Genomic DNA, 23,582 nt, shown 5'->3' on the forward strand with positions numbered 1-23,582 from the left:
AGTTTTAGAGGAATGGTTCCATAAATGTAGCTAATTAACTGCCAATATGCCAACGTTCCATTTAAATAATGCAGTCAATCCACAGCCATACTCTGGCTCAAATCAGTTGATAGGACTTAGATCAATTGTAAATGCAACAATTACTAATATTGCATCATATAATAGCACTCACAGCTTTCCAAGAAAACAAAACCAGACATTTATGGTCTTTTTACATATATTTGAGGCGAAAGCGGGAGGGAGCAACAGCCTTCTCAAATGAACAGTCAAGTTGATTGCATTTGTTTTGAAACTGGGCTGTCTCCCGGGCGTCAGCCAGGTGCCCCGTTCAAAGCCCATGGCAAAGTCAGCTCAGAACAAAAGTGATGTAATTAAGCACGTGGAGCAATGGGTAGGATTCTGTGTTTTCACATGCAAAAGTGATTGCTTTTTGCTAAAAACACTTTATCTACCTTCCCAATGAAAACTGTGTAAAACAATGTGTAAAACTATTTTATGGAAAAGAGATGTATGTTTCTGGACCATGCTGCCTTGTCGACTACATGATAGAGCAGCACAGATTACTGTTGGATTTGTGAAGGGTGCTCCTCCCTCACCACTTTTGCCCGTTAATGTCAATGGCCATAAACCAGTGCCCCGCAGCTCAGCATCATCAAATCCGCTCATTGGTTCCTTCGAAATGGGGACTCTGGCTCGGGCTGGGTGTGGCGTGCTCGGTCACATCTTTTGTTCCATGTGCGCAACGTGATGGGTGTTGGGTTGCGTTGATCACCACCACTCACTTTGCAGGCTGACCTATGGCTTACCTCAGCCAATAATATTTGACAGCGAGGACAGGCATTCATGAAAAAGAAGAGGTTTAATATTCAATTCTTTATAGTAATAAACCAATAATAAACAACAAAGTTGTAAAAACAAGGATTACCTAAGTGATTGTTAAAAGTAGTGTTTAATATTTCTGTAATCACCATTATCTTTATAAAAACATACCAAGCAGTCACCATGCATCTTAAGTGTTTTTCCTTCTGTAAAATGAGATTATCATACAATTCAAGTCTAAAATCACAGTTGACATGTTGATACGACACCTCTGAAATCTGCATACATAAGCATGATCTTCACCTCACCACTATCACCATCATAATTTTTCTGTAAAAATATATAACTTATGCATCGACTCATACCAACAGTGTTAAAAACATCAACATCACCAGTCTCTTTCCTGAGGTTCCCTGAAAGGTATTCCCAGATGGGTGAAGACATCCTTCTCAGTGAGCGTGGGTAGTGGTGTCCCCCCATACACCTTCAAACTTCCTTGTCTCAACACGTCGCTGTTCAATGAGTGCTCTGATAGGCTCATGCGTTTTGTCTTGGCCAATGCCCTCATAGAGCGGTTAAAATGTGCCGAGCCGGTGAAGTACATGAGGGAGCAGGCGAACTCGCCGTAGGGCACCACGATGACGTCGAGGCGGCGGTGGAGCCGGCCAGGTCCTGGCAGACGACACACACCCATGTACTTCTTCTGCTCGCCACTCTCCTCATGGCTGACTAGGTCGTCCGTCAGAAAGCCTGAATAAAAATGTTTTTTAAAAAAGAACAAGAACCGGGTCGCATTCATTAGGGCACACCATAGCAAAATGTTTTGAAACAGAAAACACAAACGATCATGCTCACGATCAGCTTATCCCACTATTAAATACTTTAAATGAAAAAATAAACGATGAATAATATCATGTTGAAAGAAGATGAATTGTCAATACAAGAGAGAAACTATTAATGTAGCTATAATTGGTTTGGGAATTCACCGACAGTTAATAAATCAAATGCCCTGTGTTTGGACGTGTCCTCCTACCGCTCTGGTGGAGGCTCTGTAACACTTTGCTAAAGACACCCCGGTGGGACTTCCCGTCTGGGTGAGAGATGAGGACGTCAACATCTCCACATGTGTCCTTCCCCCGGCGGTACGAACCACAGGCCATGGCCAACAGGCCAGGGTCCAGAAACTGAGCTGCCTCCTTCACCTATACAGTAGAAAAGTACAGGGATATGTTACAGTTTGTCATGGAATAACAGGGCTGCCTTCTTCACATATAGATACTGTACATCTACAACAGGAGAGGAACAAAGTAACAGTTTGCGATATCCAATAATAGTTTTGATTTAGTAGCCCTTTACACTCGTACCTGTACCCATATTCGTGTTAAAAATGGCAGATTTGGGCACTAATAAGCGGATAAATTGGGATGTAGTAGCTGTACAGTAACTATACATGACGTCAGAGCTCAGGCTCTGCGCTTCACAGCGCTGTATGGGTTTGGACTGACAGCCGTTTTGAACTTGAACACCGCGCTGGTTAAGAAGTTGCCCCCATCTCTCCCAGTACTTGCGCAACATTTGCACATGTTTTTTTGTTCTCTTAGTGAGGGAAATGCTTTAAGTTAAGAGGACTCTATGTACTATGAAAGATGAGACGTTGAAGAGGATTATAAATACCACTTTGATGTCACACAAGCAAGCCAAACACCCGTGAGTCCAAATGTGCACTTCACATCTCCATATCATAAAACTCATGGCATATACAGTGTCAGCGTTTATGATCACTAGATGACATGGCGTCATACCCTGAGTTGTTCTGAACAGAATGAGCCTAAGCTTGTTTATTCTGAAGATAATTTGCCACCTGAATGCACTCATGACTCCTTTCTATGCGCACCAAAATGACAATCCGTTTCTCTGAATCAGCTGGTGAAAGCCTAACACTAAGATCGTATATATTAACTTAGCTAGTCATGTTGGCAATAGAACAAGCTTTCAAATCAGGCCCACCTGACCCAGTGATTTATAAGACTTTGGGGATTGTGTAAACAACAACAGTAATTGTGTGATGGCAGGAATGCAAGGTTGTGTTTTAAATGAAACAATTACAAGTTTGCTTGCTCTAGTTTCTCAATGTTACAGCTAGGAGAGGTATATAAAAAAAAGTACCTTATAGTTGAAGACTTTTTCATAAAAGTGCATTGAAATTGCTTAGGAACTGTGCACACCTTGGATAGGTGTGTGGCAACTTGGAGACACCAGTTAGTCCTCTCACTCAAACCCTTGTCATTTTTTTGTCTTACGTTGCACCTACCCCACATTTTTCAGGAATAGTGTTATGTTACAGAATGTATCCAGAGTATTTTCAGATTTCGTTATCAACAAATGAGAAGTACAGTAAACATAAAATGCACATAAAATCAACAGTGTAATGTTTGGATTCAGTCTTGTCAGGTGAACTGTTGTGTGCTCACCTTTGGTTCTCATCATTTCCCCATGATCTCCAAACTGTTCCCTTTCAATTGCTACCATGGTTATGCATATGCTTTTCATACTTCTTCTGTAAGAAGCATTTCAATTTAGCCCTATCCATGTAGGCCAATTCCCACGAGTGTAACGGTTTAATGACTGAATCATTCCAGACTGGGCCATTTTTGTGCTTATTTACGATATTGTAGTCGTATTCTCATGAAATATTCATTGTATGGCAAAAAAAAATCAAAATAAGGCTTATTTCGTTCATTTGGACTACATTTTCAACATGGTGATTCAACCTAACTGATAAAACAGCACAGTTTTGATTTGTAAAGCTCAATTAGAGTATAGTCTTGCACATCATGATATATCATCATTAATGTCAAATATCACAATATTCAATTGAATCATAGAAATCGCCCAAATCTAGACCACACTGAATTAGCTTGTTTCACATACAGTGAAACATGTTACCGTTTGGGATACAATACATAGCCTGGAAATCCAAATTGAATCGTTGTTTCACTATTGTTTTTCTGATACACTATTGTGTTTCACTATTGGCTCAGTTAAAAAACAACTGTGAAAAATAACAATTCAGCTTGGATCCCAGACCAGTGGTGGGGAGGACCACTTTGCATACAATGTATTTATCATGAATGGTTATGGGTTCTAGACGACGTTTCAAAGTTTTCCCCAGTAATGTTCTCTCAGGGGCCTTCATTATAACATATTACAGAACGTTTGGATTGTTTCTCGTTCATATTTGGACTCAAAATAACATGCTGTACACGTGTTGAATCTTCAAGACACGTCCTCAAGTTGTATTCATATTACCTACTTGAAATTAGAAAAGAAAATGGTGTATTTTCATAAAGCCTTGCCGGTCAACAGGTAAGCATTAACCGCATTCAAGCAGGCCAGATACATTTTGACGACACTACCTATTATTTTGACAAGCCACAAGTCAAAAGGACACATGCTATAGTCATCTTTCTAATCTGGACTTTGTATCTGGCAGCCACGAAAGCAACAGGGAAATCCAAGTAATACTATATGAAAACAACTGGCTTTGTACCCGGTGCTCCCAGTGACCAGGGCCGCGTTTCATTCCAGGATTATGTTCCCTCCCCTTCACAGATCTCATAGGCCTTGACAGGTGAAAGCAATAAGGCGGAATCACAGAGCTAGATAGAGGACTCATCTTTGTATCTGTGCCATTATACATGCAACAATCCCCATTTTAAAGTAGTCCATTTTCTTCTTCTTCATTGGCTGATTGCGCCCAACTCATAGGACTCCCCACGCAGTTGACTACTTTAAAGCGGTGAAAGCCCTCAATGGCAATGTCCATGCTAAAACGGGTTATATCCACAATGAGTCCTCTATCTGTATGGGCGGAATCTACAGTAGATGAGTTCTTGCTTTACAGCCACCCCGTTGTCTCAGATCCATCAAAGGGAGAGAACGGAGGCAGGGAGAGGAAACACCTTTCTGGAATGAAACACAGCCCTGGTATCTGCTGACATATGACGCGCCAAGTTTCTAAGAGTGAGTTCCCCCCCTTTGGGATGCGGCCGGCAGGACTCTGACAGTGGGATGTCTGCTTTCTCCATCACACACAGACCAGGCTAGGAGAACTGGACTGACAGTCTGCTTAGGGGCCTTGGCAAACTTAAAACATCTGAACTTGGCTTTGAGGTCCCATAGCATTTCACTTTACAAGATCTCTTGTTCGCAAGGGGGTTAGAGTACTGGACTGGAGACACTTTTCTAAAGAAACTCTCTTAACCCCACTAGATGAAGTGAGAAGAAGAGGCCTGTTTAGTCTATAACTAATATAATGTTAGAATGTTACATTTTAACATTGATTGACCTTTAATGTGGGTGCTTGAGACAATAAGAGGTATTACCGTTTTTTCAATGGCGGCTGCCTCTTCTCTGGGCATCCGGTCCAGAAAGTCGTCGTAGTGTTTGAGTCCAATTATTTGGTTGTGGTTCAGATTGGCCTTGGTGCGGATGTCCTCCAAAGTGCGGAACCCCTAAGATGGTAAATATATATTTTTTCATATCATGTCAAATCAATTTGTATCACACTATCACACACTAAAATTAACTGCACACTCCACAATACAAAAATAACAAATTTTACACAGTCATGTGTTGCATGCAAAAATCAGAGAGCGAGAAAGAGAGACACACACAGACAGAGAGACTGACTGTGTGACAACCAACACCCTCTAAGATCAATCCATCTAACCTGTGTGTACCAAAGCTGGGCAGTCTTGGCCCCTGCCCCCCAGATATTGGTGAACATCTCCAGTACTGGCACTGCCTCTCCCAAGTGATCTATCTTACGGAGGTGCCCACTCTCCATGATCTCCATGACCTTGTCAGCCATCTTCTTGCCAATGCCCTGGATCTTACAGGCCTCCTGAAATTTGAGGCATGGTTTAGTCAATTACAAGGAGTTAAAAGGCCCACTGCAGCCATTTTTATACTAATATCAAATCTTTCTGGATAAAAATGATGTACCTTACTATAATAGTTTTCCATTCAAATGGTCAAAAATAAACAAAAATTGCTTTTAAGCAATTTTATCAAGGACTGTCACAGTGGTGAGGGAAAAACAGAAAACCAACTGTTATTGGCAGAGAGGTTAGGAACTCTGTTACTGGTCTACTAACTAATTTACCAAGCTGAAACTCCCATTCTTTGGGGAAAAACCTGGGTGAAGAGAGGAGCTGTGCCAGCATATTTTATTTGTGTTACATTAATTGCTATAATTTTTGTATTTATATTGCAAGAAATGGCAGTTATAGGTGTTAAAAAACGCAAAAATCTCTAAGTTAGAAACGGGGGGGCACTAGCCTCCTCCAGGCCTCCCCCCGCCGGTACTCAGCAGCACAACGTTATTAAAAAAACCTTGTCAAACCATGCAGATTAGAAGGTCCTGTGTAGTTTGTGTTTTCAACAAATGAAGCAACTATCAGGAAATAACATTGATCACATTGTCACACTAACTCCACTATACACGTCACGTTGCTTTTCCATCAGCATCTCGTCAATGTGACGTTTTACTTGCTACACAGAGCACGTTGTTTTGAGAGCGGAGAGGAGCATAGGGGGAGTGTCTGTATTCTATTTTTTCTACTGTACTATACATATTAATTGATAATGCATAAGTACAATAGCTTTGGCCCAGTTTTTTGCAGGTACTAATGGTTGAACTAAATGATCCTCTAATGATCCTCTAACTTTACAAGTTGCTACATAGTCAATGTAGCTAGCTAGCTAGTAGTAGCAGCTTCGTGACTTCAGAAATCTATGTAAAATAACCATTGGTGTATAGCTGAGGCAATATGCAACAATAATCAACTATTTCTCATTATTTAAATTCACAAGATAGAATGAACACGATTCTTGAACTTGACGCAACACGCAGCTTTCATTGATTTAAAAGGAAGCATTTCCTCAATGGCTTCATTAGCTGTTATACAATATGTTACAAAACACGGTAAAAACAGACTTTTTTTATGCACTGGGCCTTTTCAGGCCACCTGAAATTGAACCAGCAGCAATCAATTTATGCATCCATCAATACACGGTTTATGCACCCAACTTGGAATGCAGTTGCGTAAACCAACCAAACACATTTCACAATGTTTGCAATAGTGTGAATAGAGAGACAGGAATGAATTATGATGACAAATACAAAATGGCCGGCCATAATCACGAACTATGCAGATATGGGACTAAATAACCTACCTCATAGGACGTGATAGGCTTGTGGTAGCTCTTGAGGGCGCTGACGGCTTTGGAGTAGCCCAGCGCTCTCCATCTGTCCCCCTGGTGCGTGTAGGCCTTGGCCAGCACCTCCAGTTTATCTGTGATGTGCTTGTTGTGGTTGTCAACCTTGGACTGGGAGGACTGGGCACACACCCACTTCCCTGAGAGAGGCTTCTGTTGGGGGTCTGAGGGGGCAGTGGCGGTACTGGGGGTCTCGTTCTTGGGGTGCAGGCCACTGATCAGAGCCTCCAGATCACTCTGGGAGACGCCATATTCGTCTTTAGTGTCTTGGACCTATGGATACATGAAGTAATGAAGTGTATGATTAGGGCCAGAAGAAGCTATCATGCAGTAACAGGGTTATGGTTAATGGTTATGTGGTCGCCAACCTACAGTCTCTGTTGACTCATTTGGTTTTGTTTCATCAGAGATTGGCTGCTTTATGTCCTGTGTGGCTGGAAGTGGGATACTGTTGAGCACGTCTTCTTTGACACCGTCCTTTGTAGTTTCCATGTCTTTGTCTGGGTTGAGTAGGCTGTAGTCTGCTGTATCCAGCAGTCTCTGCTCACTGATGCAGGTGCTGAGCCAGGTGCACTTCAACAGATAAACTCCAGAGGGCAGCCTGTCCACTTTGAGCAGCCTGAGAGCCCTGTCACAGTCCATACTGTCATCCACTACTACATGGGTGACTGTGGGACAGAGGGAACTCTCAGTTTGGCCTCCATTCTGGACAATCTGTTTCTGGAAGATCTGACATCTGGCATTCCCGATGCCGGCTGGTAATATGTGTACGGTGACGCCCTGGAAAGCACTCCCTGAAATGGGATTGTGAAAAATGAGTTTTACACACACACACACACACACAGGGCTTGTTCAACATCGACTGCTGACTGATCTACAAATCTAGCGTCATAAAATCATTATTATTTGTAGATCTGTCAATCAGTCACAATGTGTCCAAAATGCATTACGAATGTGATGCTCTCAAACACGGTCCACACCTGTAACAGGTACAGTTTCATCAGTCTTCCTCTTTGGTGGGGGGACATCCTTTCCTTCACGTGCCCCTGCTCGCTTCACTTTGGGGAAAGCTTTCATAATTCCGTAGGCAGACATTTCGCCAGGGAAAGGGAAGCCCTGGAAAATATAGAACAGAATGTGACAACTGACACCGGCTAGCTAGCTAACTTTAGCTGACTAGCTAAATTAGCTAGCAAGTGGACAACAACAACGGCATTTAACTGTTTTGAACAGCTGGGATTCACTCACTCCACTGAAATATGTTACGTTATATATTTATTAAACTAATTTCTATCATTGTTCGATAAACTCTTGAAAATACATATGTTTTACCCCTTTGGACGACCAAAACACAAACCAACGTTACAATGTAGATGGCTAAAAATAATTTAACTTCCGGTTCGTTATAGACCTATTTTTAGTTCTTGCACGACAAAGTTAAATATTTTTCGAGAAAATATTGTAAAAAAATATGTATTATTTATTGAGTAAATGTAAACATGTTTTTGACATATTATGGAGTTAAAACTTAATTATACGTTTCACGATGACCTCCGTTGCCGTGGCTACACGTGATGTTTCAGGAAGTGTCCGTTTTTTGCAATATGGCTGTGCAGAGCTGGTCAGATCTCCTAAAAGCATCCACCAAAACCGCTTTAATACACGATGGTGAGTGAAACAGAGAGATATAGACAAGTTATCATCATTATTTTGTTTTGTATCACAACATTTACCCTTGCATTCATCTAGTAAGACTTCAGTGTCAATTATAAGCTCGCTAGCATTATCTGCTAACTAACACTAATGTTCACTTTGCCTAGCAAATCTGTTTAACAAAGATGAAAGCTAGCTAGTTCACATTTAAGTGCATTTCTATTGGTGCTTTGCAAACCTCTTTCCAGGGAAAAGGAAGATACACTATCTCTTTACAGATGGGAAAGAAATGGCAGAAGAATATGACTTGACAACAGATGAGCTCATTGGTAAGCTTGTTTCAGATTAGACATCTTCTAAAAAGTATCCAGCATTAGCTACATTGCTTCCTGTGCATTACATTATTTCCACTCTCAGCTGATGTATTCTTACTTTGCAGTACGAAAGTGGCGTTCGAAAAGCACCTTGAAGGGACAGGGACCATGGGAGATAGAAGTTGGAGAGCCAGTCCCATCTACTGTAGCCTGTTTGGAATCAGATGTTATCAAGGAAAACTGTTCAAACGTGAGTTGTATTATACAATATTTACATCTGTTATGTTTCAGGCCATGATCTAATTTGCTAATTGATTTTAGTTCAATATCACCAACAGTACTCATCCAAATGTGTCAACTAATACTTTTACGATCGTGGAATTAACTTCATTTTCATCATTTCACTATTCAATTAATCATAAATAAACCACATGCATTTAACAGTACAATGCTCTGTTGTATTTCCTCAGCCTGTATTTATGCGCAAAGACACAAAGACCAGTTTCCTGTGGAGAGTCCGGAACCTTCCGTACCCCAAAGAGGTCTACAACATTTCAGTGGAGCCTGATCAACGATGCTGCATCATACGAACAAATAACAAAAAGTAACATCCGAATAGCCTCTATTCAACTCTCATGCCCAAATGCTGTAATAGTTATGCATACAGCTGATATCTTTCCCCTCCTTAGAAATCTACTGATAAACTGCTAGGCCTATATCACTTCAGATATCATTAACTACAGGTCCCTGAAAAGTGATACCACATTCAAAGTCTATATAATTTCTACAGTTGTAACATCTTCACAATGGAGAAGGCCTCCTATATTTTCCTTTATTTTCTTTGTCAGTGCTTGTTACAGTTCCGCATATGTAAGTGAGGCTGGCTCTCCTATAGGTGGCACTGTTGACAAAAATATTGATCTCAAGAAACCCTTTTCTCACTGCGGTGTGTTTATCCTTTGCAGGTACTACAAGAAGTTTAATGTTCCTGATCTGGACCGAAGCCAGCTGCCAATGGATAGTTCCGCGCTCAACTTCACCCACGCCAATAACACGTTAATCGTCAGTGTAAGTACTCCTGACAACAACAACAACAACTAACAAACCAACTACAGTACTTCTCAAATCCCACCTTGGGTGATTTTACACTGCAAGTCTTATATCCAATATACAGAGACTGATGGGCAAACTTGAGGCTAAACTATAAGTTGATACTGGAGACTAGATTGAAACTATATTTTTTGTATTCGTCTCACTTGTATCAGAACACGCCTGTAAACTTAAGGGATCGAATCATTGAATTAGTTAGTAGGCTATCCTAATGTTTGTTCTAAGTATCTGATGAAGAGATTGACTGTTACTTTATGTGTATACCTATCATAATCGGTTTCTCTGTGCTATTCGATTTCTTATTCCTTGCGTTTGTTCAAATTGGCACCCTATTCCCTATATAGCGTACTATTGAGCCCGACTCTGGTTGAAAGTAGTGCACTATATAGGGAATAAGGAGCCTCTGTGTTATCCCACTTCAGGCCAAACATTACACTACAGGATGTACATGGAAGGGAAAGGTGTTTCAGTAGAGGTAATTACCTATTCTGTCTTTCCTTTCAAGTACAAGAAGCCCAAGGAGATATTAACCCTTGAGCACGAGCTACTCCGGGAGGTGAAGAAACTGAAGGGAACCAATGAAGAGGACGTCGACTGCAAAACTCAATGAAGTGCCAATGTGGATCTGAGGGGATGTCACTCAAACAAGTCGTTTTTGATTTGCACTGGTGATGCAGTATCCTGTATGTTTTCTACTCTGATTTCTGGTTCTCAATGGGATTCCACTATTGGAAAAATTTTGCGCACTGCCTTTTCCATACTTTCCATTGTGTTTATTGCCGTCGAGGCGGGGGGATGTGGAATTGAGACAGTGAATTACAAACATAGTTACTTGTTCAAACTTGTTCTGTCAAAAAGATATTTGAGAAATGTCACTGCTGTTCTGTAAAAAGTTCTGAATTGTTGTTGTCGAGATAAACTCAATAATTGTTTGTAATACGTGATCGTGTCCTTTGAAGATGAATACAATTCCATAACATTGTTAACAACTGTCTCTACATCTCTCCTTTCCTTTAACTATGCAAACTATTAGTTGTTAAAATACTCCAAACGCAGAGAGTTCATCCCCCTCCCACAATTTTTGGTCTCCTTCCCTTGTAAAACACTTTAATACACAATGCCTTTTCCCTATTCTTTCCACACACACAAACACACACACACACACTGTTCTCGACGGGGTCGCCCTTACAAGCACGTCCCATTTGTGTTAACTGAATACCCTTATGCTCATGATTGTGCAGCCCAGAGTAGGCCACCCTGAAAGCCATTATGGCCGAGCTAGCCAGTACTAGCAGGTCTTACTGGTCCCCTGAGCCTCGCCCAGTCCTCCAGGGGGTGACTTTACTGGTCCAGAGTCCTCCAACAAATCCTTTCGCAAACCCCAAGACTGGGGATAGCCAAGGATAGGTATGGAGCTTGGATGACAGAAGCACTATATTACTGGGAAGTGAACAAGTCGTATGCTTCTTTGTAAATCTAGGTTCTTGCATGGCAGTAGTACTGAATTACCGCAAAGTGGGAACAGGTTGTAGGCTCTTTTGTAAATCGAGTACCACGGTGAGCCACAATGAGAAACGTTATCTGACTGAATGCTTGCTAACTTTGACCATCAAACTCTAGGGAGATGAGTAACAAGACATTATATCTGACTAAGCTAATATGACTGAGGTTTGACCATCAAAGTTTGATTGAATGAAATGAAAACTGAAGTGAAATTTGACTGATTTACTTTTTAACACAATGTGTTATTGCCATAGCAGCTGACCTAGAGCAGTTCAAAACAAAACATAGATGCTGCGTGAAGAGAAAACAATGCTGCAAAAAAAAGGAACAATTCCATTTAAATATAGATTCCTCTAACCTAGTGGTGATTCCTTGCATTTCTGGGACTCTATGTGCCTAACCAAGTGAGCAGTACAAGGGCTAAACACGGCGACTAAACCACAGGTCACTTGCTATTGTGCTTTGCGTACTTCCTAAAGGGGAGGAGATATGTCATGGGATTTGGGAACCAGATCCAACCAAAGCATAAGATCTGAGAAAAGAATTCTCAACTAATTTCTCAAATCAAGAGTTGCTGTTGGATTGCTTTGACTTTGTGTTGTCCAAATAAAATCTTGGACACGGAATGAAACGACCATTTGGAGGGTGATTTGCGTACACTGCTGTCTTTTCTCATTTGGCAGAGCAGGATAATGCTTCAATTAAAGTGCACGATGTGTCCTAGTAGCCATGAGGATAGCCATTCATTTCTCAATAGGAGTAACAATAATAACACAACAAGTTCAGAGTTTTTATCCTGTCAGATTTATTGAACCTTTTTGATCACAGCTTTCAGTTGTTCATTCGTTTGCAAGTCCTCAAAGCTGGCGGCGCTTGGCGCTTGGCGCTTAGCTATACTGAAAAACCATTCCTCATATTTGGAATCCGACCTTTAGCAAACAACCAATAGGACATCCAGACTTCAAACAGTGAGAAAGAAGAGAGGAAGGGAATATAGAGGGTCTGCTCTGATTCTGTTGTGCAGCCTTGCCGAACTGGTCTTCTTCCCTGTCATCTGATTCTGTGGTGCAGCCAGGCCGACCGGGTCTTCTTCCCTGTCATCTGATTCTGTGGTGCAGCCAGGCCGACCGGGTCTTCTTCCCTGTCATCTGATTCTGTGGTGCAGCCAGGCCGACCGGGTCTTCTTCCCCGTCATCTGATTCTGTGGTGCAGCCAGGCCGACCGGGTCTTCTTCCCCGTCGTCTGATTATGTGGTGCAGCCAGGCCGACCGGGTCTTCTTCCCCGTCGTCTGATTATGTGGTGCAGCCAGGCCGACCGGGTCTTCTTCCCTGTCATCTGATTCTGTGGTGCAGCCTTGCCGAACTGGTCTTCTTCCCTGTCATCTGATTCTGTGGTGCAGCCAGGCCGACCGGGTCTTCTTCCCCGTCATCTGATTATGTGGTGCAGCCAGGCCGACCGGGTCTTCTTCCCTGTCATCTGATTCTGTGGTGCAGCCAGGCCGACCGGGTCTTCTTCCCCCTGTCATTTGGCCTCTGCCGGTCATGCTCAGTTGCTCCTGGGAGAGAGAGGGTTTCTTTCTGCCTCGTCCTTTCATTCCCGAATGCCTCTTCCCAGCCATTCCCCCTCTTTCAGCCGGTGCCACATTTTGCCACACTGAGCCCCGGTGCTCTTTCGCTTTCCCTCCCTCCCTCCCTCCTGTGAGACTAGCTTCTTTTTGATAACTGACCCCTCCTTGTGTTATTATTCGAACCCACTATTGTATAACATGTCCTTTTATATGAGGGCCACAAAGGGCCCATTTGATCACAGGGTTACGGTGTGTGATCGTGAGAAATGCAACTACATGGTGGTAACCTTTGTCTCGAAACAAAATTGTGGGCTGACCTCGTCTGCTTTTAATGCATAGCCCCAGCTATTCAGGCCCAAGTCTCAGTTGCTGAGCACATTGAATTGCAGTAGCCTGTCACAGATATCGCCCCTTAGTTATCTGGGTCTCCAATTTTTTAGGCAACGTTAGAACCTTTGGGACCCCAAAGTGACCCAGCTAGAAAAATAGTTAGAAACGGCGCATTGACTCAAAATTATTTTGTGATTTTAATATACACTCTACAATAAATATTTCCATCATTTAAAAGTATTTTTACAAATCTTCCAATTAAAAATATATTCATATATGTAGAAAACAGACTAACGAAAATGAACGCAAATGGCCTCCTAAATGCAAAATAAAGTGTTTTACGTGTATTCACTGTTAATTAGTTGATGCAACCACATGATGATCCAAAGATAGCTGCCATGTAATGTGTATTCATTATTTCTCTCTCATAACATCCTCTCTTTATAGCTGAGTAGGGTTATCACTAAGCCCAAGATGTCCTTTCATTCATTCAAATCTCATCGAGTGCTTGAGCACTAAAATCGTCCTCTGGTTATAAAAACTCTTTCCTGCAAATAAACCTCGGTCTGACGTAACAGATTAGATAGTCTACTCATTGTTTTAGACACAATCCAGTACAAAACACAACAAAAAGGAGTCCTTGCAAGGAGCAGAAATGTGGTAGTGGTATTTTTGTTTGGTGTGTTCCCCTCCCTCCCTATGCTTCCTCTTCTTCTTCGTCTGTTCTTTCCTCAGTGGGCCCCTGAGCTGTGGTGATGGGTATGTTTAGTCCTCCGGGGGTGGAAGGGGACCACGGGGAGGGGGAGGACATCAAAGGGCTGGGTGTCACCCAGGAGGTGGCCCTTGGGCTGGCGTTTCATGAAGTGGGCCTCCCTCTGGTGTTGCTTGGTCCTGGAGGCCTTGCGGGGCCTTCCTTTACGCGTGAAGGCCATGTACCAGCCCTCATATTTAGCGTTCTGGAGAGCAGTGTAGTTGTTCTCCAGAACGATCTCTGTGAAGATGCAGTCTTTACCACGACCCTTCCGCTGTTAGAGAGAGGGGTGTGTGTGTGTGTGGGTGGGGGGGGGGGGGGGAGAGACGGAATGACAGAATGAGTTAAGGGGTCAGTCTCTGAGGATGTTAAAATATTGTTTTGACAGGTAAATGTCCTATCAATCCTTCAAGTTTCTTCCCAAATCATGTCCAACTCCCTACAAGGGCTTTTCTGGTCATAACTCAGGTGAAGAGCCTTACACAGGACAGACATAACTTTTCTCTGAAACTTTGTACTCATGGTCACAGTCAAAATGATGACAGAACTTATTGAACTCAACCGACCTCCAGGGCTCACATGAAAAGAGATGTACATTTCAATGTGTCTTCCCTAAATAAAGGATTCATAAGTAAATCTAATGTTTACCTTGCCAATCAATTTCCCCGTCTTGTTCATGCAGATGTAGTAGCCCGTCTTTGCCCCTTTGATCCGAATACGACTACCAAACGTGTCCGTCTCCACCACAAGTTTGGCTAGAAAAACACAAAACACGTCATATCTTTATTCAGCTCAGACACAATGCACAATCATTCTCAAGCGTATGAGGTTATTCTATTTGGTGAACACGATATGCATGCATTCGTAACTTTGAGATAAAACCCTTGTGACAAAATAATCCAATAGCGGTATCATTTGAGACTGAGTTGAACTTGAAGACTGTGAGACTCTGCCGGCCCAGTAGTATTGACGTGATGACATCAGAAAGGGTGTTAAGTTATTGTAATGACTGGTTTCGGAGGACTACATTTAACCTGGATCTAATATCCTTTAAGTTATGTATTATATTATGATGACTTTAGCAGAGTTGTACTACTCGTTATCATGGCATCAACCTTGCATGCAGCGGGGAGACAAGTATTGTATATGGCAAAACATTCAAACATAAATTACATTCGAAACATTGGCTAAAAACACTCAAGTCTTTTAGAATAGCAGCAAGTGGCTTTGACTTCGCACTGAGCCATTGTCATTGAACGGCTATAAAATGCCGCGCTTCGCTCCACTTAGATGATGGGGAGGAAGGAGGAACGAGGGAGTGAGAGAACATAGCGGTCAGCGACACAGCCACAAAAGCACCGAGCAGTGGTCAGATTTGGGCCTGCTACAAGAGTGACACCCACTTAGGACATGCACGCTCGAGCCAAGGCGAGGTGTGTGTGTGTGTGTGTGTGTGTGTGTGTGTGTGTGTGTGTGTGTGTGTGTGTGTGTGTGTGTGTGTGTGTGTGTGTGTGTGTGTGTGTGTGTGTGTGTGTGTGTGTGTGTGTGTGTGTGTGTGTTTGAGGGAGAGGGAGATGAAGAACAGAGAGAGAAAAGATGGGATAAAATGAAGATGCTGACTTCACCGCTCTTTATAAACCGAGTCATACATTGAGTTGTAAAGCAATGAACATTCCTCATTAAATTACAATCCAAAAAGCAGGCAGCAGGCATTGGGAGAAATAGATTGTTGTGGTGGAAAGATGGCTAGACAGACCAAAAAAAATACTTTGGTGACAGGAATTTGCTCCCTTTAAAATTTCAGACAATTTTTTCCATGTGGGGAGAAACAATTCCCAACCTTGCATAGATTTCATCAAAACAGCTGTCTATATTGTACACTTTGTCCATAGGCTAAACTAAAAAAAAAAAAAACTTTTGGTCCCAGGTAGAACCATTTTGGGTTCCATCTAGAAACCTCTGTAGAAAGGGTTCTACATGGAACCCGAAAGGATTCAATCTGCAACCAAAAAGGGTTCTTCAAAGGCTTATCCTATGGGGACAGCCGAATAACCTTTTAAGGGTCCAGATAGCACCTTTTTTTTCAAATAGTGCACAGGAGGCCTATGAATACGTCTAAACCACCACTGTTGGGAAATACAACGTGTTAAAACTTCATGTGGATGAAACAGTGCGATGAAGTTGCCCTGAGAAATGTTGTGCTAATTATTCCACTTGGCAGAAATGCAGTTTACCCAAACCCTTCCAAAGACAATGCCTTGTCTCTAAGGGACATGCAGCACCACTCTGGATAAGTGAGTTAAAACAATTCTGTTTTATCAATGACATTTATCACATTTTTGTAATTCTCGTGGCAAATGTCAATCAGTCACTGATATGTTAAACCACTAAATCGTATGTAAAAATGTCGTATTTTTGGGGGGTATGTTTAACTTAAGCAGATATGAATGAATGTATGTTTTGTTCAAAGGATGGACTTGAGAGAGCTACTGTATATTTATAACATTTAAATATTTCGCTATTTGAATATTCATTGACATGTGTCCATCAAAGACCAATGGGGGACAGAATTAAATAAAAACACATTCGCCTCAAATAACTTTGGGTAAAAAATAGGGCATCTCAAGGTTATGGAAATTGCAAGTCATATTTATTTCTTTCAACCGCTTCTGAGAGGCTAAGCTACTCAGTAAATGTTAAGAAGGTAGAAAGTAAGACGAGTTCTGATGTGTTTACCAGATATTCTGAGTGGGTTTCTCCCCAGAATCCCAGTCCTGAACAATACTATAGAATCCATTTCGAATGCATTTTCTCTTTCCCGCCGCCTACTCAAAACCTAAAATTCTTCATGCTAAATAGAACTGTTTGCTTTTTAAATGGTAACATTTTCATAATATTTTCAACTCCAATAGGCCTACATGACTTGTAAATTGACGTGTCCATAAATAGATTTAAGTCATTTCAAAATCTGGAATAGGCCAGTTAAATCCTATAATTATTTCGAAGATGCCTAGGCCTACTTGAAGGCACCCATTTCGTGCTAGGCGTGATTGATTTGTTTCTTACCGTGCACAGCTCCGTCGTCGCCCATGGCATTCACTTTCTTATTTCCCAGAACCTGGACATGTTTACCGCTGGTCCGGCTGTAGAGCTGGTAGGTCCGAATCAACCGGCGGCTCATCCGGTCAGACAACCGGCACTGCTCGTTCACATGGTGCTTGAAATTAGGAGGTGGGGAGTGGGACTGCACTGTGTTCTATCAAACAAGAAAAACACACAATAAAAATGCATGAATAAAAACATTGAAGTATAAAAATAAAAACACCAATGAGAGCATAGCCGAACTGATAATTAATGCTAATTGACGTTCAGTCTAAATTAATGAGAAGCAGATCAAGTTATTTTCCAACTAAAACATATTTATATATTTCAATGAACACCAATCATATGCTATTCATATGGAGTTAGGCTATAGGCATTTCAAAGGGAATTACGGGCACATGGCTTTTTGAAGAGAAAAAGTGCCCTTGCACGGTGAGTGTTTGGGGAGATGCACGCAGCGAGTCCGCTGTCCTCACTCGAGATGACATGCCTATGATAGGTTGTTTTACCACGAATGATCTTTCACCCCCATCTCCCTTAGCTATATCCCTTAACGATTATTTTTCAATTCAGCCATACGCCATCCCCATATGTTTTAACAGTTACCTTTTAGGCTCGCGTTTACGTCTTTTCAAGATGTTTGACTTGTTGCCAACTGCTTAGGCCTCGTAATAAAATGTTTTCATGGTTATTACACATTTACTGCAGATATGCAAACGAATTGGATTAATATCAATAAGAATAAAAACGCTTGTAAATGGGTATAATTAGTTGCGTTGATGGACTGAAATCTTTTTAAGGGGCTATGAAATGTTATTGTATGCCCATTGCGCTGCAAACGCCATAAAAATGCATGCAAGTTCGTACCTGTGTGTAAAAACACAGCGCTAAGAACTGAAGTAACCTGAAACATAAAAAAGAAAAAATAATCATATTTATGTTTCATATACATTTCCAAATATGTCAAGTAACTGTATAGGCCTATATATCCAATTCCTTAAATCTTCAATTCAGTTCAGTAGTATAATAACTCACAGGTAGCCTAATCTCGATGTTTTAAGCCTCATATTGAAATAAGTCAAATATTTCTTCATGAATTCCACTATTCCACATGAGTTCTCTGGGAAATAACAGTCCTTCCCAGCGGCAATTTCAGCTTGGATTTGATCTCCCTTCTGTTACAGTTTATAAATTGATAGCCCGACGATGGAGATCCAGAAACGGTCCAATGTTCCAGGTAGGATTCACATTCACTCATTGACAGTATTCACAATAAAATGTTCCGGGACGATTTAAAGACGTTCAGGTGGCCATCCAGAATTACAAGTCCCAGGGATAGAGATCGCACTGTGATCAAGCGACCACCGTTATTCCACAAGTCGGTCAATTCCCTCTCGTGTCAATCATCCCTCCTCTGAAGAATTCAAGGTCTTCTTTGATGTTGCTTAGTAGAGATAATGTATATCCCGGTTGCTTTCGTGGAATTGTAATACATCCGTATGCACTGGTGGGATGGAATTTTTACGCGCATGGAGATTAGCCTATTTGTATGCATATCTCACGCGCGACAGTGAGGAGATGCAAGTCCATTCAATAATTTACAAAAAAATGGAATCTTGCATAGATATGAATAAAAAATGGTAGTAAAATGTATAGTTCTATGTATTTGTAGCCACTGGTGATGTTTGCCTCTCAAAGAAACGCTGTTAGATGGTCGGTATAAGCGGGGCTCCAATGTCAACCTCCCACACGTGTGTTTCTTGTGGTCCGGTTTACTTCAGAATACAGCGGCTCCTGCCCTCAACATTTAAATACTTTCACTTGCGAGAAAGGCAATATACTTGCAGAGAGCAGGCGGAGCCTTTGGTGGGAGATAGTAACAGGCTGAGGAGGACTGAAAGTGGCATGTATTGATTGACACCTGACCATGTTGAGGTATTTCACAAATGTGAGCCACATTAATTGACTTGGCTTTGTGCCTTATTAGGCTACTTACAGTGTTGGGATTGTTTCACAAGTTATCAAACATTCATGTTTCAGCTCAATTCTTGATAATATAAAACATGAACAATCACGAACAAACCTATTCATTGTTATTTGTCAACAAATCAATCAACTAATTAATTTCCAATAAACCACGAATAAAGGTTAAATACAAATATGAATATAATGTTGGCCCTGCTGCATCACACAAGAGAATAGCAAGGAAACCAAGCCTCTGTTCCCTGGAATCTAATTAAGAAAATATACAGCTACATTAACCTCTTTCCCTACTGCAGGTTAGTGGTTGTTTCATACTGCAGGTTAGTGGTTGTTTCATACTGCAGGTTAGTGGTTGTTTCATACTGGAGGTTAGTGGTTGTTTCATACTGGAGGTTAGTGGTTGTTTCATACTGCAGGTTAGTGGTTGTTTCATACTGCAGGTTAGTGGTTGTTTCATACTGCAGGTTAGTGGTTGTTTCATACTGCAGGTTAGTGGTTGTTTCATACTGCAGGTTAGTGGTTGTTTCATACTGCAGGTTAGTGGTTGTTTCATACTGCAGGTTAGTGGTTGTTTCATACTGGAGGTTAGTGGTTGTTTCATACTGCAGGTTAGTGGTTGTTTCATACTGCAGGTTAGTGGTTGTTTCATACTGGAGGTTAGTGGTATTTTCATACTGCAGGTTAGTGGTTGTTTAATACTGCAGGTTAGTGGTTGTTTCATACTGGAGGTTAGTGGTTGTTTCATACTGCAGGTTAGTGGTTGTTTCATACTGCAGGTTAGTGGTTGTTTCATACTGCAGGTTAGTGGTTGTTTCATACTGGAGGTTAGTGGTATTTTCATACTGCAGGTTAGTGGTTGTTTAATACTGCAGGTTAGTGGTTGTTTCATACTGGAGGTTAGTGGTTGTTTCATACTGCAGGTTAGTGGTTGTTTCATACTGCAGGTTAGTGGTTGTTTCATACTGCAGGTTAGTGGTTGTTTCATACTGCAGGTTAGTGGTTTTTTCATACTGGAGGTTAGTGGTATTTTCATACTGCAGGTTAGTGGTTGTTTCATACTGCAGGTTAGTGGTTGTTTCATACTGCAGGTTAGTGGTTGTTTCATACTGGAGGTTAGTGGTTGTTTCATACTGCAGGTTAGTGGTTGTTTCATACTGCAGGTTAGTGGTTGTTTCATACTGGAGGTTAGTGGTATTTTCATACTGCAGGTTAGTGGTTGTTTAATACTGCAGGTTAGTGGTTGTTTCATACTGGAGGTTAGTGGTTGTTTCATACTGCAGGTTAGTGGTTGTTTCATACTGCAGGTTAGTGGTTGTTTCATACTGCAGGTTAGTGGTTGTTTCATACTGCAGGTTAGTGGTTGTTTCATACTGGAGGTTAGTGGTATTTTCATACTGCAGGTTAGTGGTTGTTTAATACTGCAGGTTAGTGGTTGTTTCATACTGGAGGTTAGTGGTTGTTTCATACTGCAGGTTAGTGGTTGTTTCATACTGCAGGTTAGTGGTTTTTTCATACTGCAGGTTAGTGGTTGTTTCATACTGCAGGTTAGTGGTTGTTTCATACTGGAGGTTAGTGGTATTTTCATACTGCAGGTTAGTGGTTGTTTCATACTGCAGGTTAGTGGTTGTTGTTTCATACTGCAGGTTAGTGGTTGTTTCATACTGCAGGTTAGTGGTTGTTTCATACTGCAGGTTAGTGGTTGTTTCATACTGCAGGTTAGTGGTTGTTTCATACTGCAGGTTAGTGGTTGTTTCATACTGCAGGTTAGTGGTTGTTTCATACTGCAGGTTAGTGGTTAATTCATACTAGAGGTTAGTGGTTGTTTCATACTGCAGGTTAGTGGTTGTTTCATACTGGAGGTTAGTGGTTAATTCATACTAGAGGTTAGTGGTTGTTTCATACTGCAGGTTAGTGGTTGTTTCATACTGGAGGTTAGTGGTTAATTCATACTAGAGGTTAGTGGTTGTTTCATACTGCAGGTTAGTGGTTGTTTCATACTGCAGGTTAGTGGTTGTTTCATACTGCAGGTTAGTGGTTGTTTCATACTGCAGGTTAGTGGTTGTTTCATACGGCAGGTTAGTGGTTGTTTCATACTGCAGGTTAGTGGTTGTTTCATACTGCAGGTTAGTGGTTGTTTCATACTGCAGGTTAGTGGTTGTTTCATACTGCAGGTTAGTGGTTGTTTCATACTGCAGGTTAGTGGTTGTTTAATACTGCAGGTTAGTGGTTGTTTCATACTGCAGGTTAGTGGTTGTTTCATACAGCAGGTTAGTGGTTGTTTCATACTGCAGGTTAGTGGTTGTTTCATACTAGAGGTTAGTGGTTGTTTCATACTGCAGGTTAGTGGTTGTTTCATACTGGAGGTTAGTGGTTAATTCATACTAGAGGTTAGTGGTTGTTTCATACTGCAGGTTAGTGGTTGTTTCATACTGCAGGTTAGTGGTTGTTTCATACTGCAGGTTAGTGGTTGTTTCATACTGCAGGTTAGAGGTTGTTTCATACGGCAGGTTAGTGGTTGTTTCATACTGCAGGTTAGTGGTTGTTTCATACTGCAGGTTAGTGGTTGTTTCATACTGCAGGTTAGTGGTTGTTTCATACTGGAGGTTAGTGGTTAATTCATACTAGAGGTTAGTGGTTGTTTCATACTGCAGGTTAGTGGTTGTTTCATACTGCAGGTTAGTGGTTGTTTCATACTGCAGGTTAGTGGTTGTTTCATACTGCAGGTTAGTGGTTGTTTCATACTGGAGGTTAGTGGTTGTTTCATACTGCAGGTTAGTGGTTGTTTCATACTGGAGGTTAGTGGTTGTTTCATACTGCAGGTTAGTGGTTGTTTCATACTGCAGGTTAGAGGTTGTTTCATACTGCAGGTTAGTGGTTGTTTCATACTGCAGGTTAGTGGTTGTTTCATACTGCAGGTTAGTGGTTGTTTCATACTGCAGGTTAGTGGTTGTTTAATACTGCAGGTTAGTGGTTGTTTCATACTGCAGGTTAGTGGTTGTTTCATACTGCAGGTTAGTGGTTGTTTCATACTGCAGGTTAGTGGTTGTTTCATACTGCAGGTTAGTGGTTGTTTCATACTGGAGGTTAGTGGTTGTTTCATACTGCAGGTTAGTGGTTGTTTCATACTGCAGGTTAGTGGTTGTTTCATACTGCAGGTTAGTGGTTGTTTCATACTGCAGGTTAGTGGTTGTTTCATACTGCAGGTTAGTGGTTGTTTCATACTGCAGGTTAGTGGTTGTTTCATACTGGAGGTTAGTGGTTGTTTCATACTGCAGGTTAGTGGTTGTTTCATACTGCAGGTTAGAGGTTGTTTCATACTGCAGGTTAGTGGTTGTTTCATACTGCAGGTTAGTGGTATTTTCATACTGCAGGTTAGTGGTTGTTTCATACTGCAGGTTAGTGGTTGTTTCATACTGCAGGTTAGTGGTTGTTTCATACTGCAGGTTAGTGGTTGTTTCATACTGCAGGTTAGTGGTTGTTTCATACTGCAGGTTAGTGGTTGTTTCATACTGCAGGTTAGTGGTTGTTTCATACTGCAGGTTAGTGGTTGTTTCATACTGCAGGTTAGTGGTTGTTTCATACTGCAGGTTAGTGGTTAATTCATACTAGAGGTTAGTGGTTGTTTCATACTGCAGGTTAGTGGTTGTTTCATACTGGAGGTTAGTGGTTAATTCATACTAGAGGTTAGTGGTTGTTTCATACTGCAGGTTAGTGGTTGTTTCATACTGGAGGTTAGTGGTTAATTCATACTAGAGGTTAGTGGTTGTTTCATACTGCAGGTTAGTGGTTGTTTCATACTGCAGGTTAGTGGTTGTTTCATACTGCAGGTTAGTGGTTGTTTCATACTGCAGGTTAGAGGTTGTTTCATACGGCAGGTTAGTGGTTGTTTCATACTGCAGGTTAGTGGTTGTTTCATACTGCAGGTTAGTGGTTGTTTCATACTGCAGGTTAGTGGTTGTTTCATACTGCAGGTTAGTGGTTGTTTAATACTGCAGGTTAGTGGTTGTTTCATACTGCAGGTTAGTGGTTGTTTCATACTGCAGGTTAGTGGTTGTTTCATACTGCAGGTTAGTGGTTGTTTCATACTGCAGGTTAGTGGTTGTTTCATACTGGAGGTTAGTGGTTGTTTCATACTGCAGGTTAGTGGTTGTTTCATACTGCAGGTTA

General features: G+C 41.5%; 3 protein-coding genes across 3 annotated transcripts; 1 reads left to right on the forward strand and 2 right to left on the reverse strand.

The window, feature by feature from the left end:
* Positions 1 to 930: 930 nt before the first annotated feature.
* LOC110493511 (polymerase (DNA directed), lambda) lies at positions 931 to 8,514 on the reverse strand. Its single transcript, XM_021567823.3, has 8 exons — positions 8,434 to 8,514; positions 8,082 to 8,217; positions 7,474 to 7,895; positions 7,060 to 7,374; positions 5,552 to 5,725; positions 5,205 to 5,333; positions 1,853 to 2,021; positions 931 to 1,569 (listed from the first exon to the last, which is right to left on the reverse strand). The coding sequence occupies exons 2-8, from the start codon at positions 8,194 to 8,196 to the stop codon at positions 1,208 to 1,210; spliced, it is 1,686 nt and encodes a 561-aa protein (XP_021423498.1). The 5' UTR covers positions 8,197 to 8,217; positions 8,434 to 8,514; the 3' UTR covers positions 931 to 1,207.
* Positions 8,515 to 8,665: 151 nt separating this feature from the next.
* On the forward strand, positions 8,666 to 11,164 carry LOC110493512 (protein DPCD). Its single transcript, XM_021567825.3, has 6 exons — positions 8,666 to 8,769; positions 9,003 to 9,083; positions 9,194 to 9,318; positions 9,539 to 9,672; positions 10,034 to 10,136; positions 10,684 to 11,164. The coding sequence occupies exons 1-6, from the start codon at positions 8,676 to 8,678 to the stop codon at positions 10,786 to 10,788; spliced, it is 642 nt and encodes a 213-aa protein (XP_021423500.2). The 5' UTR covers positions 8,666 to 8,675; the 3' UTR covers positions 10,789 to 11,164.
* A 2,602-nt stretch (positions 11,165 to 13,766) lies between these two features.
* On the reverse strand, positions 13,767 to 19,241 carry LOC110495111 (fibroblast growth factor 8b-like). The gene is made up of 5 exons (XM_036949433.2): positions 18,468 to 19,241; positions 18,300 to 18,336; positions 17,397 to 17,586; positions 14,979 to 15,085; positions 13,767 to 14,604 (listed from the first exon to the last, which is right to left on the reverse strand). Exons 1-5 carry the CDS (start codon positions 18,524 to 18,526, stop codon positions 14,311 to 14,313), a joined length of 687 nt encoding a protein of 228 aa, XP_036805328.1. The 5' UTR covers positions 18,527 to 19,241; the 3' UTR covers positions 13,767 to 14,310.
* Positions 19,242 to 23,582: the final 4,341 nt, after the last annotated feature.

The sequence above is a fragment of the Oncorhynchus mykiss genome, chromosome 17, assembly GCF_057628025.1.
Source record: "Oncorhynchus mykiss isolate SJ-2025 chromosome 17, ASM5762802v1, whole genome shotgun sequence".
Taxonomy (NCBI): Eukaryota; Metazoa; Chordata; class Actinopteri; order Salmoniformes; family Salmonidae; genus Oncorhynchus; species Oncorhynchus mykiss.

Coding starts and splice junctions, on each gene's coding strand:
- LOC110493511 (XM_021567823.3), bottom strand. CDS start 8,196: ATGTCTGCCTACGGAATTATGAAAGCTTTCCCCAAAGTGAAGCGAGCA. Junction 7,375..7,473: donor CAAATGAGTCAACAGAGACT/GTAGGTTGGCGA, acceptor ATGTATCCATAG/GTCCAAGACACTAAAGACGA. Junction 1,570..1,852: donor ACAGAGCCTCCACCAGAGCG/GTAGGAGGACAC, acceptor ATTTTTATTCAG/GCTTTCTGACGGACGACCTA.
- LOC110493512 (XM_021567825.3), top strand. CDS start 8,676: ATGTTTCAGGAAGTGTCCGTTTTTTGCAATATGGCTGTGCAGAGCTGG. Junction 9,319..9,538: donor TCAAGGAAAACTGTTCAAAC/GTGAGTTGTATT, acceptor GTATTTCCTCAG/CCTGTATTTATGCGCAAAGA. Junction 9,673..10,033: donor ATACGAACAAATAACAAAAA/GTAACATCCGAA, acceptor TATCCTTTGCAG/GTACTACAAGAAGTTTAATG.
- LOC110495111 (XM_036949433.2), bottom strand. CDS start 18,526: ATGAAGAAATATTTGACTTATTTCAATATGAGGCTTAAAACATCGAGA. Junction 17,587..18,299: donor CGCTGTGTTTTTACACACAG/GTACGAACTTGC, acceptor CTTGTTTGATAG/AACACAGTGCAGTCCCACTC. Junction 14,605..14,978: donor CGGGGAAATTGATTGGCAAG/GTAAACATTAGA, acceptor TCTCTCTAACAG/CGGAAGGGTCGTGGTAAAGA.